The sequence below is a fragment of the Taeniopygia guttata genome, chromosome 10 (assembly GCF_048771995.1).
Source record: "Taeniopygia guttata chromosome 10, bTaeGut7.mat, whole genome shotgun sequence".
Classification (NCBI taxonomy): Eukaryota; Metazoa; Chordata; class Aves; order Passeriformes; family Estrildidae; genus Taeniopygia; species Taeniopygia guttata.
The window spans coordinates 743582-757283 of NC_133035.1; the positions used below are offsets into that span (position 1 = coordinate 743582).

At 42.6% G+C, this 13702-nt stretch overlaps 1 protein-coding gene across 2 annotated transcripts; it reads right to left on the reverse strand.

Moving 5' to 3' along the window:
* Nucleotides 1-673: 673 nt before the first annotated feature.
* On the reverse strand, nucleotides 674-9589 carry CHRNA3 (cholinergic receptor nicotinic alpha 3 subunit). 2 transcript variants are annotated; one of them, XM_012569079.5, is made up of 6 exons: nucleotides 9208-9589; nucleotides 7132-7271; nucleotides 7020-7064; nucleotides 5428-5537; nucleotides 3328-4339; nucleotides 674-1881 (listed from the first exon to the last, which is right to left on the reverse strand). In XM_012569079.5, the coding sequence occupies exons 1-6, from the start codon at nucleotides 9365-9367 to the stop codon at nucleotides 1753-1755; spliced, it is 1596 nt and encodes a 531-aa protein (XP_012424533.3). In that variant the 5' UTR covers nucleotides 9368-9589; the 3' UTR covers nucleotides 674-1752. The 2 variants fall into 2 exon arrangements, with proteins under 2 accessions (XP_012424533.3, XP_072790229.1); XM_072934128.1 differs by lacking the exon at nucleotides 7132-7271 and having other exon boundaries at nucleotides 9208-9339.
* Nucleotides 9590-13702: the final 4113 nt, after the last annotated feature.

Genomic DNA, 13702 nt, shown 5'->3' on the forward strand with positions numbered 1-13702 from the left:
ACTATATCTGACATTGGATATCCATGTTTCCTCTATTCCCATCATCATTTTCAAGGTGAATTTGCAAAGATTATTTGTTTTAATTAATTAATATAAGAGCTTTAACATCCCAGTATTACTGACGTTAAACAATGCATCAATGACCTTCTCTGTGTGCAAGTTGCAGAAAAACTTCAGATAGCTTGTTTCCTCTTCAAATAAAACATTTTTTTAAAGTATTCCATAGGTTTGAATTGCTGAAACTCTTACCTGTAGAGAAAGCAAAGTGACCACAACTGTAGATTAGATATATATTTTATTTTTTTAACTCTCTTTTCATCTCTTTTCCCTTGTTAAATTATGTCTCCAGGCTTCCCAGTTACATCATGATGGGCAGCACATTGTCCAGTGGAGTCACTCTCTTTATTATAGTAACTCAGTTTTTGCAAATGCGTGAATTTCTTTTAGTGACTTCTAGTCTGATCATGAAAGATTCAGATAACACAGCTGACACTGGAATCCTTGGGGTCTTCTGCTTATCAAGTGTGTCTGAAACAAAAAGATGTTAATATACTCAGAAGCATGGACTTTTACTTCTGTAACTTACTGCTGAATGTATTGAACTGTAGGTAATACTACCTCATATAGATCTTTGTCACTCGCTCAAAATAAAAAAAAAAAAAAAAAGGCACAGTTTTCAACAGTTTGATTCTCTTTATTTTCATAAATGTTATATCACTTGATACACTGTATTTCCACAAAGTTTTTTGTTTGGTACAGAGAGAAGTTTGTATTTTTAAAAATATTATCTGATTACATGGTTTTGTTGCATTCTTTATTCATGCTCTTAAATAATCTACCGATACAGATTAAAAAAAAAAAAAAAAAGAAGAGAAGATATATATGCCTAAGCAACAATTTTAGCACACTTTACAGGATGATTTTTGTCTACCTGCCTTACCTTGGCATAAAACACTTCACTACAGCAGGATGCCTCTGTATGCCTCTGTATCCAAACTATTCTGTCCGAGTATTTTGATCCTTTGCATCACTTGCAGTCTGTCTTATTGTGTGTTTTACTTGTACACAATTCTAAACATCATTAGGTTTGAGTAGGTTTTTTTCCTGACAGCCTTCATATACATTGCAGTCTAGGGATACACAGAATTTACTTAATGGCTGCTTTATTAGCATCATCTATTATTTACCTATTTGTTTTCCTTTTTTAATAAACCCCTCCTCAGTCCTTTCTTGCCATTGTGTGGGTTAGTTTGTGCAGCAGGTGGCAATGTCTGCACTCCAGCCGTTTGGTACTTGTGCTTCCCACCTTCTGTCCGTGTGATGGTGTTAATGGGACTCACTATGAACTCCTTCCAGAAGATCCTGGCATGCCCTGAAGAACCTTGGGACCGGACTACAAAACAAAACTAGTAGCCCAAAGTTATCCTGACTTTTCCAAACACTCATGTAATTTTCCATTTCTTTCTTAACCCCTTCCTAAATAATTCCTATGAAGTTTAACAAACTGTCTCTGTCTTCTTCAGTTATTGCAGGAAGTAGCTGTAAAGCATAGCTTGTATTACTTTGAGATTAGTTGTCATAAAGGTCCAAATAATTCCTTTTTCTGCATTTTGAAGAAAGCTGCCTTGGTCAAGTGAAGTTGAAGCCAAGAGAGATCCTTGTTCTACTACATGGAAGAGACATGAGATGCTGGAAGAGGGATGCAGAGTTGATTGGCAGTTTTATTTGATTTCACAACATTTTATTTCATTTTTACATTTCATCTCCAGCCATCAGAGGTTGTAAAAATAATCCTGCTGTTCCTAGAATACATACCAGGATGAAAACCCATAGAAAAATACGATCAATTACCATGGCAACATATTTCCAATCATCCTGAATCTGAAAAGGAAAAAAAAGAATACCAAGTTGTCATGTTTATTAGGTGAGTAAGTTGCATTAGCAATAATACTATTTCATACAAGAAGCACAGTTTTTTTCTCTATCTAGATATCCTTATAAATACACAACTTAGACATCTGTTTTCACTGACAAATGAATTCATCTTGAAGAAGCTTTATTTGAGTATGCTCTTTGGAGCAAAGCCAAAAGCTGTTGCTTCAAATCCAAAAGGTTGTTCACCAAGAAACTGGACTTGAGGAGACACAACTTCTCTATTCCAAAAATGAAAGTGTAAAACTTTACATTCTTAGATGAACAGGTTTGTCCAGAAAATGTTACTGAAACAGATTGCTCCTACTGGCCTTTAGGTAGTATGGAAAAAGCAAAGATTAACTGGTATATAATGATTTGGTACTTTATTATGTAGCATTGAAATTTGACTGTTTTCATGCATGAAGTAAAATTCATCTTTGTAAAGAGATGAATTTTATCTAAAGAGGGAACCAAGTTTCAAAAATCACCTGGTTTTTCTAATTTTCTTTTTTTACAGTGAATTTTATAGCAAGAATGACAATGAAGTATTCTTTGTTATAAATTAATAGTAACTCAGTGATCATTTTTAGTTACTTTTGAGATTACAATTCAATTTTTTTGTTTTTCTTCAAGAATTATAAGAAAGGAACTTATTGGTTTTGAAATTAGTTCTTTTCAGCTTAGAACTTGTTTATTAAGGGAAACTTAAAAACTCAAAGCAATCCTGTATCTTCTGTATCAACTAAATCTAAATCGAGTTCTGATTTAAATATAAACAACGTGAAGTTAGAATGAAGTGCTGTAGTTTGGCAATTAAAAAACTGAGCTACTGCTCATAGTATGTTTGAGGAATATAGTAGAAAAAAAAAACATTTTAATTTTTTTTCTCCTTTTTTCTTATTGTATTAAGATGCAGCTTTATGAAGGATTCTGGTCCCTATCTTGCAGAAGTTGCCTCATTTAGCTACAGCACTTTACTCTGCAGCAGCAACAGAATGAGCACCATCATCACTGTGAGGGACACTCACTCTAGCATTTCTGTTGTTGATGGTAAGCTGTGGGAGGGAGAATGTAACTTTCTAAAGGCCATAGGGCCAGCAAATTCCACTATTAAGACTATAACTTGGAAAATCCTTAACTTCAATGCTCACGGGATGGGTGCTTTGGTATGTTCCCCTTAAAGTGCCTCACTCAATATATATATTGTCAATAAAGAGATCATTGGGCAGCAAAGCTGCTTCTCAATTATATAAGTTCAAAATTGCATATATTTGTAATACAGCTTGTGTAATTTACTGGTATAAAATAATGGTCTCTTTTATCTTTTTTTCTGTTTGTTTGAGATCTTTTTCTTACCGAACACTAAGGGCAAAAGGTATCTGCAGTTTGAGTAACAGTAAAATATGTTCTTACCTCTTTTGCTTCATTCTGCATTTTCATATTTTCTGCAATGTATTTCACACTTTCAATAGCATCTCTCATTTCTGGTGACAGAACTGAAAATGAAAGCATAGGATCTACAGACTCAGAGCTTGAACTTCTAGTGAGATTGCCGCTGAAATCTGAGAACTTCGTGCGCTGATACTGACAGCAGCTGCATGCCATATCTTGACAAGCAAAGCCATCTTTGCAGGATTTGGTTTCAGAACCATTGATGCAATTTAAGTTTGAAAACTCAGAAGTGAATAATGGTTTTGGCTTCTGATTATTCTCTTCATCACTGGCAGGCCTTGTCATGAACATGATCCGGGGAAGTAAGTTCAAGAAAATGGTTTTCACCCACACGGGCATTGTGTGTGTCTTGGGTGTTCTGTAGTGCACATTTAGAACAAATACTGTAATGACAATGGATAGAGTTACAAATATCATGGTGAAAAGGAGGTATTCCCCAATAAGGGGAATTACCAGGGAAGTAGAAGGTATGGTTTCTGTGATAACAAGAAGGAACACTGTCAAAGAGAGAAGCACTGATATGCAGAGTGTCACCTTCTCACCACAATCTGAGGGCAAGTAGAAAACTAATACAGTCAGAAAAGAAATCAGCAGACAGGGAATAATCATATTGATAGTGTAAAATAAAGGTAAACGCCTGATGTAAAGAGAATATGTGATGTCTGGATATATCTCTTCACAACAGTTGTATTTGATGTCATGTTTATACCCAGGAGCTTTAATTATAGCCCATTCTCCGCTCTCCCAGTAATCTTTGAGGTTCATTGTAGAGCCAATTAGAACTAAGTCAATTTTGGCTTTGTCGTAAGACCAGGAACCAAACTTCATTGTGCAGTTCTGATAATCAAATGGGAAGTAGGTTACATCTATTTTACATGAACTTTTAAAAATAGCTGGAGGTATCCAGGTCACATCACCCGTGTATTTTAAAAGGGCCTTCGTCTTGTCATCAACCTGGAAATCCCCAACTGCACTGTAAAGCAAGTAAAAATAGCAAAAATTAGAATTATCTACTCCAGGTAGTTTAATACATTCAGATCATATACATGAACTCTTTAATCTGTTTTGGGGAAGTCAGCCATTACTTGTTTACTTGGAGCTGAATTGCTCATGCAAGACTGACTTGGTGACCATTATAAATTTCAATGGTTAAACTGAAACAAACAGCTCTATAAACTCACCAGGGAGGATTTGAAAGCAAATATTCTTCCTGATTAAATAGCATGGCTTGATGCAATCAGTATTCAAAATGGCAAATAACAGATTGCAAATGGCAGTCTGACAAGATGAGTCCTGTAGGGCCCTTCCAACTGAATTATTTTATTCTATTCTATTCTAGATTGACCAAGCACATCAGAACTCATGGGATGATAAGAATATTGCTGGTATTTCCACCTCTTCCATGGACAGTGCAGGTAGTTAGTAACTATGGAAGGAGGGATTAAGGTTGGCTGTATCTTTGCATAAGGAGTGTATTTGGTAAGAGGTTAAGTCCCACTTTGCTAACTTATATGATCCAGTTGAATATATGAAAAAGTAAAATTAAAGGGTAATTGAAATTTTAAAGCCCCAGTTAGAAAAGCTGTGTCATCACTGTTGATCCATAGATCTGAGTTTTGGATCTGGGTAGCTGAGTCCATTTCTATGAGAATTGAGTTCTTACAGTTCCATTTACTTATGGTTTGGCTCTTTACAGTTGCAGAAATTGACATCTAAAGTAAACTTTATCTGTGTCTTTTTTTGGTCAAAGGTGTGAATTTGACTGCTAAAAAGCTAGAATTTGCAATCCTTTTAAAGTTGTGACTCACAGGGGCTCATGAAGGGGAAAAGCCAAGTTCACTTTGGCCTGCTCACTTGCAGCTCCAGGTTAGAGCTGGCTGCTGCCCAGTGATGCTGACATGGCTGGCATGAAGGTGAGAACAGCAATGGGGGATGCAGGACACAGGTGCATTGAAAAGCAGCTTTTCAGTGCATTCTGTGAATTTGCTGCTGATTTTTTAAGAGCTGGTAACATCACCCCTCTCTCCCTGAATTAAGAAGTTAAATATGCAAGTGCCTTACTTGTTATATAAAACAATATCTGGCTTCCAGATCTGGCCAGATGGAACTCGGATGAATTCAGCACCTCCATAGTCTGCTGGATTCCACCGAAGCTTGTAATCATTCCAGATCTAATTATGGTAAGAATAAATCTATGTTAGGTTTGTGAAGAAACTGAAACTCAGTGGACTAGATCTGAACCAAGTGCTGTCGTATCATTTCCTGGGTTGATTTATTTTGGATACTGCAGTGTTTACATGTTTCTTTTAACAAACACACATATGTGGTGTTTGTTCATATGCAGATTGTAGGAGGGCCTAGATATCTAGACATTATGTACATATATGACTTAAATATATGTGGCTGTCCCAGGAATGCCTACTCAGTAGCTGGAACAAGCTGAAAGAAGGAATAAGACACTCTCTTTTTAGAGAGTGTAGGATTGTAATAATAACTTTGATTTTAAAAAAGCAGGTATCTCTAGGACAATGAAAACGACTTCCTGGAGGCTGGTGGTGCAAGCTGTGAGCATCAATTGAGGCACCTTGGGTCAGTGAGACCTCCAGCATGTAATGGCTCAGGCCCTTGTCACTAGTGCTTGTTAAACCCCATTTTAACGAACTTGAATATCAAGCTGAAGGTGGGAACTAAGTTGGTTACTAAGCTGACTGCAACAGTGAGTAACTGCATTTTTTAAAATAGTTTTTAACATGAAGTACACATTTTTCGTTTGTTGTCACTTTATGGGAGCTAACCAGCACCAAGTGGCGCTGTGTGGGACCTCCGAGCCGAGGTGCTTCCTTTGCGTTGATGGCTGCCAAGGCAACGATTTGGAAGTCTCCGGAGCAAAAATCTTGTATTTAGCGACTGCAGCAAGTGCAGCAGCCTTGCTCTCCTCCCGTCCCGTCCCGTCCCTTCCCTCCTCTTCTGTGCCCGCCTGCCGGGCGGCGCGGCGGCCGCTGGGGGGCAGCAGCGCCCCGGGGAAGGGCTCAGGCGGCGCCGCCGGCGCAGGGCGGGAGCCGGGTCTGCTCCCCGGGATGCTGGCCAAGGATGGTCTCCCGGCATCCTGCCCCGGGATGCTGGCCAAGGATGGTCTCCCGGCATCCTGCCCCGGGATGCTGGCCAAGGATGGTCTCCCGGCATCCTGCCCCGGGATGCTGGCCAAGGATGGTCTCCCGGCATCCTGCCCCGGGATGCTGCCTAAGGATGGTCTCCCGGCATCCTGCCCCGGGATGCTGGCCAAGGATGGTCTCCCGGCATCCTGCCCCGGGATGCTGGCCAAGGATGGTCTCCCGGCATCCTGCCCCGGGATGCTGGCCAAGGATGGTCTCCCGGCATCCTGCCCCGGGATGCTGCCTAAGGATGGTCTCCCGGCATCCTGCCCCGGAATGCTGGCCAAGGATGCTTTCCCGGCATCCTGTCCAGGGCTGCTTTCCTGGGCTAGGTCTGTGCTCCGCGGGATCCGAGCCTGGCGCCGCCCCCGCAAGCACAGACGCCTCGCTGGGCGGTGCGGCTGTTGTGGCCCCCGGGTCGCCCCGGCGGAGCGGGGAACACTCCCGGGCCGGGGTGGCAGTGAGCCGGTGCCCTCTGGGCTGTCACTGAGCGCTACTTACGTGCTTCAGCCACAAGTTGGTTTCCATTATCTGGTTGACTTCGTCCTGGAAAAGAGAGGCGTGTCGGGAGAAGCGTCGGCCCTGCCACATTGCCCGGCGGGCCGGTACTCACCACCTTCACCAGCTGCGACATGGACACCTCGAACTGGATGATGACGGGGTCCGAGACGTTCTTGACGGGCCGTACGAACTGGTTGTAGCTCTTGAAGAGGGCCGCGTAGAGGCGGTGCTCGGCCTCGGAGCCGCCGCAGCCTGTGGAGGGCCGGCGGTGAGCTCCGGGCCGGCCCGAGCGGGGCAGGGCTGGGCTGTCCCGGTACCGCCCGGGCTGCTCAGCACCCCCGGGCGCCGGGCAGAGCCCCAGCCCCTCCGGGCGGGCACCAGTGTGCCCTGGGGCCATTCGCTTGGGCTGCGAGCAGCACAGCGGTGAAAGGTAATGCTACGACCCGGGTTTAATAACAAACGTCCGCAAACGAGTTAAAGAAATAGTTTCGGGGAATTCCTGAGGAACTGGGGGTGCAAAAACCCTTTCCCCTCACAGTCCCAATCCCCCAGACCTAGCAAAGGAGCAGAGGAAAGGGAAAGTGTAGCCAACAAACCAGGCCTCTGGTAAGGGGTAAGAACGCCTCTCAGTAGTAGGAGTCCCAGGAAACGATAAGTTTGCTTTCTAGCCTGAGTCATGACTGCGTGATTACAGTGAAGATAACAGCCTACTTCTTAAAATATATTTTAAAATAAGGATTAAAATTTTATTAATTGTTACATTTAAAGACACAGCACACTCAAATATGCTAATTACTCCTTTATTATTCTAAGTAGTTTTTATTTATAATAGATTCCCATTGTCCTTTTGCCACTCATAAATGCAGTTCATTGTACCCTGTAGCCAACAAAAAAGCCTCAAACTGAAATTCTTAAACAACAAGGTACTGGACCTGTTCCAGGATGAAGTGTGAGAGCCTATATTTTACTCTGCCATTTTACTATCAAGCTCTCTAGGCGATAACCATCCTGACACTATTAGAAGCCAGTGACCTTTTATTTTTAGAGGTCTATCTCTTAAACTCTCTTCTGGACAACACATGCTCATGCATTCCAATTGAAACACCAGAAAAAGTGTTTTGTCATTAATGTATAGCACTATGCAAATTTGGCAAAGGCACAAACTGAAGTCTGTTGGACATATTCTACAGCTCCTTTGAAACAAAAATATGGATATATACGAAATATGAATATTTGCAAGGACATGTTTATTTTCTGCCAGTTTTTTAGTAGAGAAGGAGGGGAGGTAGAATTATCTGCAGGTGACAGACTACACAAAGGTGTTACTTTTGAACCCTTGTCTTAGAGAGACCTCACCTCTCCCTAAGACAAGGGTTCCCCTCATGTGAAACTATTCAGCTAAAAGGTCTTTTGTTTGCGTTTGCTTTTGTTTGTTTGATTTTAACCCCTTGTGCTTTCCCTTGTTCACTTGGAGTGCAATTTTGTTTTCAGATTAGTGAAATCATTCAAGCCAACTTGCTAGCTAAGAAATGAATACTTTTTAAGTGCCAGTCTTGCCCATATTATTTCTTGATATCTTCTATCTCTTAGATTGAGATTTCCTGGAATAAATATCCCCCAATCTTTTAGGTAAATCATTTTAAATCTAGATCTTAACAACTATTATAGTAAATTCCAAACTGCCAGCCTTTTTACACGGTACCAGCACTCTAACTAAATCTAGCATCCACTGTTTCTAGAGAAGTGCATTAATGTGGGGCTTTTTTTGTTTAACTATTTTGTGCTTTCCATATCTGCAGAGAGATGTACTGTTTGCAGCACATACTTAAAGCTCTTTAATGTTGTCACTTTCTTGTCTTCTCTGCAATATGTGAAACCACACGCTAATGTGTGAGGTGCTTTTCCTTCATGTTAAAATGGCTTTATGTGTCCTGTTTGGCGTCTTTAATCTGGATACTTAACTACTTTGTAAGGATAAACTTAACATACACCCCCCCCACCCCACCCCCCCCCCCACTGAACAACAAGCTATGTAACAGAAAAAGCTTACCACAATTCTGCACATTTGCCCCTTGGGTTGGAGAGCGCGTCTGCACTTCTTAAAATTAATTTGCACAAAAACCATCGCCTGCTCCCCTTTTCAACCCTCCCTTCGCCATCAAAGAATAACAAATTAAGGATCACTCACCTTGACAGAGAAAGCAAAGAGCAGCAGTTAGAAGGAGAGTGTTCGGGCTCTCCATTGTGTTATGAATGAGTGCCTGTGGACAGAGGCTGTTGAGGATGAGCCTCACTGCCAGGACTGTGGGAGCACAGGGAGCAGGGAGGGCTCTGCTCCCCCGATGCATGAGATGCCTGCGAGCAGCAGCCGGCAGGACCCTGAGCGCAGCTCTGCGCACTGAGCTCCCATTAGCTTTGCTGTGCTGCCCCCTTCCAAGCTACCCAGGCTGTCAGAGCTTTGGGAACGGCAAATAAAGTGCAGGAAAACCAGATGTTATTGTAGGCAAAAAGCAGTCTTCTGGCACAGATAGTGGGCGAGATCCTTAAAATGGTGCATAAATGAGCTTGGTAATCTGACAACACTGAAGATTTTTCCAGCCAGCTGCTATGCAGGATCCTTATCTATCAGAAGCTCATGCCAATCTGCTAGGGGAAGTTTAATTAATACAAATCTTGTAATTGAGTTGTTCTGAAATTAATATCAACATTAGGGATGCCTGATTTAGCAGTGAACTGAGATCATAGGACCTCATTTCCAATTATGCTGTTGAGGGTTTTTTCCTGCTTGTGTCTATCTTGCAAGAGCATATGCTGGGCGTTTGACCATGTAAAAGGATGTGCTATTCTCAAGGAGTGATTAAAGGTATGTACAACTGGTGGGATCTGAGCCCAGAGTGGTAAACATAGCAGCTGGGATCTAGCAAGAATCTGAGGGCTTTGAATGGAAATCAGACTTGACCAAACCCTTGAGAATAACTGTCTTTGGACCATTTTTATTTTGTAGATTAGAAAGGTGAAATTTGAGAAGGGGAATACAAGCACAGGATCCCAACTTGATCCCACAAAACCTTATTGCTCATGGGAAAGGACACTAGAAAGAAGGAGCTGTTTGAAGTTCAATCATAAAATCATGATTTCCCAGGTGCCCATCAGCTTCCTTGTTAACTTACATGTCACCTTTTGTACTGCCCTCTCCATCTGGAATGATTGGGTAATGCAAGGCTTGTGCAGTGGTTATTGCACACATCTGTGTAAAAGGAGGAAGGGGGCAGAGAACAATATGGGATTCTACCTCAATTTTTAGAACCGATGAGAAGGAGGCCCTGTGGGACAGGGGCTGCACCAATAGGTGCTTCACTGTCTGCCCTTAAGGAAGGATAAGCAATGACCCCATTTGGTGCTGTGATAAGAGCTAGCAGTGGGAGAAAGAGCACCAGACTGGGTTCAGTTCTTGGCACTGAGCTTGTTTATCCTGTTAGTCCTATCTCTCAGAGCATCATTCACTTTGTCCCCAGACACATGGTCTGATGATAATTTCTGTAATTCTATTAGTGTGGAGGAAATAGGTTTTACTGACCATTTGATTTTTTTTTTTCCAGAGAACTCAGCAGCTGCTTGGTCTTTTAGCTTAACCCTTTGTGGATACTTTTTACTTTTGGTTTTGCATTTCCAGGGCATTGAGGCTAAATGTTTTCCCTTTCTGTCTCCTTGCTATAAGCAGCATTATAACTGAGAATTTTGTTTGTTCTTTTAAATCCCAACTAGAAGTGAGCTAAAGCTTCAAAGATCAAACCATAATTGGTGTTCCTCAAAAGTCAATGTTTAACCTCAATAATTTGGAAACACCGATCTGACTTGGAAACACTGATAACTGATCACTGATCTGATCTGATTCCTCTTCACTGAAGAAGTGAAGAGCTATAGCATCAAGAGATATAGATATTTTAGCTTAATTTGCCTAGTTACTGAAATTGTCAGTGGTGTTTGTATGGCACAGATACCTTGTTTCTAACATCCCGTGCTGTATCTCCTGGTGAAATCAGCTCAGAATTGTGGTAGAATTATTTTTATGGCTGGGGAGGATGATGTGATGAGAACACGTCACCATGCCTGCATTGCAGAACTACACAGAAGAATAATTTGTAGGGGTAGGGCTAAACTGCTCTACCCAGGAAGATTTGCAGTAGAGAACCTATTCAGCCTTTGTTCTTTAATAAACATGCTGCTATTAGAAGGGGTTTGCTTTGTTAAGATTTGTTAAGATCAAATCTTAACTCAGGTGATGAAGAAAAGACCATTTTCCCACCTTTGGTCTGGGGTATTGATGCTCCCAGTTGTTCCCAGTTTGCTGTGTCTACGGGGCTGCAGAAAGAGTCCCCAGTAAACTCATTGAGCGCAGGTGGTGAGTGGTGGTGTTGGAATTTCTGCATGTTCTGATGGAAGGCAAGATTGGTTCAGGATTAAAGAGTTTTGTAGTGGTAGGGAATGGAGAGAAACCAAACAGAGGTTTTTCCTCTGGTAGGGAAGCACACTATCATTGGAAAAACAATTTTAGTGTAAAATACATTTTGAGTGCCCACTTTTTTTTTTTTTTTTTTTTTTTTTTAATGGAAAGCATTATGGTAAAATCCCTGAAAAGTAGAAATGTTGAAGTTTATTTTGTTCAGTGAACTGGGACATTATCATATTCATATTTGCCTGCAAGAAGACATTTTTGATATTTCCTTTTCTCCAGACTTTTAGTTTTAAAATCTTACCAAAAAATAAAAGCGGAAAACCCTGTAATTCTTTGACAAGCTAAACTGGGAGCAGTTCTATCTATTACGTAGGTGATGCTGCTGAGGGTTAGGCAAAAATGGGATTTGCCAATTGGAAAATGACGTTTTAGTAGGTCAGATTTTATAGAATTTTAGGACTTCGGGTAAAATTTTTCATTCTGAAGTTTGATATGGATTAAATTATGTCTGGAAATGCTAAAGATACAGAGGTGGTTCCTAAGAACATGAGTAGGAAAGAGTATATTATTCACTCATGATTAAAAAGGAGTAAGGTGGCCACAGTCTATGAAAAGCACCAGTGCCCACCATTTCCTGGATGAGGAGCTCTGGTTCTGCAGGGATCTCCCTGGGGCCAGCAATGTGCCTCTTGAAAGCTTTTACTGGGTTTGTCAAGTCTGAGGACTTCATCTGCCTGGACTCTGCAATAGCTGCTAACTGAGCTGCCAGATCCTTTCTAAAACTTTTGTCCATGATGAGGATAATGCAGCTGAAGGCTGCAGTTACAGAGCCAAGCATTATCAGTCTTCACTGCTCATAGAGATAAGGCCAGTTCTGAGATGGGAGCACCTGGGGCCTCATTTCAGATGCAGTGAGGCAGTGAGGGGGAGGATAAGAGGGAGGCGAGTAGGAGAGTAACGAGGGTAAGGGTGGGACAGAGCCCAAAGTGCTGTTGATGCTGGGTGAAAACAATAGAAAGGGGTCTGTGCTCTGCACATGGGGCTGCAGCTGCTTTGCTGCATCCATAGGTGCTTGGCTGGGTGGGTCTCTCTGCCTCCTGCCCTGAGGGAGTGTGCAGCAGCTCTTGTAGTGTTTAAGTCTGCACTGCTTCTTTCAGATTCCCTGTTCAGCATTATTTTGATATTTAAAGGGCCTTCACATTTACACTGCCTGCACAGTGCTGGCAGCTTCCCTGGCTTCCCTGTGCCTTCTCTGTAAGCAGAAAACGCTGTTCAGCAGCTGGGGCAGTGTGTGCACCTGTGGCTGGGATGTAATCTAGCATACAGCAGCATCTCCTTGCTTGGGGAAGGCAGCCCTCTTCTCCCAGGGCTGTTTGTGCCCCATCTCACCTCACAGCTGTTGTTACAGGTGCCTGCAGAGAAGAATCTCTATTCTCTAGGTCTGAAAAGGAGAAGGAAACATTTGAGGTGGGGAATTTTGAGCCTGTTTGACCCATTTAAACTTTACACCACCCGCGGGTCACCATGGGAGATGGCCAGGGGGCTGCCCCTCTGTGAGGGGAGGATATGGTGACCCCAGGGCGTACCTGCATCACTAGGGCAGGCAGCCCTACAGTTATCCCTCACCTCCCTGCCCTGTCTGTGTCAGGGACACAGTGCTTAGAGGAAGGGGAATGGAAGGGAGGGTGACAATGTGAACCCCTTGTTCTTCTAAGGTGGGGTTGAAGACAGCCTCACCCACCCCACTTGTGATACTTTTCCCCATCTTCTCAGGCTGCCGGGCACCCAGCCCTGCTGAAGTGCTCAGCCCTGGGGAGCCCTCCCAGGCCTCAGGGGTGGGGGGTGCCACTGGTGCAGGGGGTTTGGGAGGGAGTGAATGCAGCCCTGCAGCTGCTCGGAGCAATTGTTTGGCACAGCTAAATCTATGTCCTTATCTGAGGCTGCCTGGGAACGGCAGTCTAGGCAAAAATGTAGCTTGGTCTTAATGAAGGCAAGAAGGGCTGGAACTGTCTTCAGCTGTGGCTTGTTGAAGAACACAGGTTTAGGTGTCAACTAATCCCCTTGGGACAGGTGAGCCTCAAATCCCCTTCGCAAGTAATAGTGGATTTCATGTTTGTTCACCAGGCATTAGCTGTACTTACCAATGGTGATACAATTGTTGTGTGTCCTCACAGAACCCCAAGAAAAAACTGAGATTGGTTTAACTTGAAAAGTGACAGGAGCCCAC

What these genes read in the sequence shown, in the direction of transcription:
- CHRNA3 (XM_012569079.5), bottom strand. Translation starts at nt 9,367, where the DNA reads ATGCATCGGGGGAGCAGAGCCCTCCCTGCTCCCTGTGCTCCCACAGTC. An exon ending in GATATTGTTTTATATAACAA is followed by an intron (nt 4,340 to 5,427) that starts GTAAGGCACTTG and finishes CTTGCTTTACAG; the next exon opens with TGCAGTTGGGGATTTCCAGG. An exon ending in TGCAGAATGAAGCAAAAGAG is followed by an intron (nt 1,882 to 3,327) that starts GTAAGAACATAT and finishes TTTCCTTTTCAG; the next exon opens with ATTCAGGATGATTGGAAATA.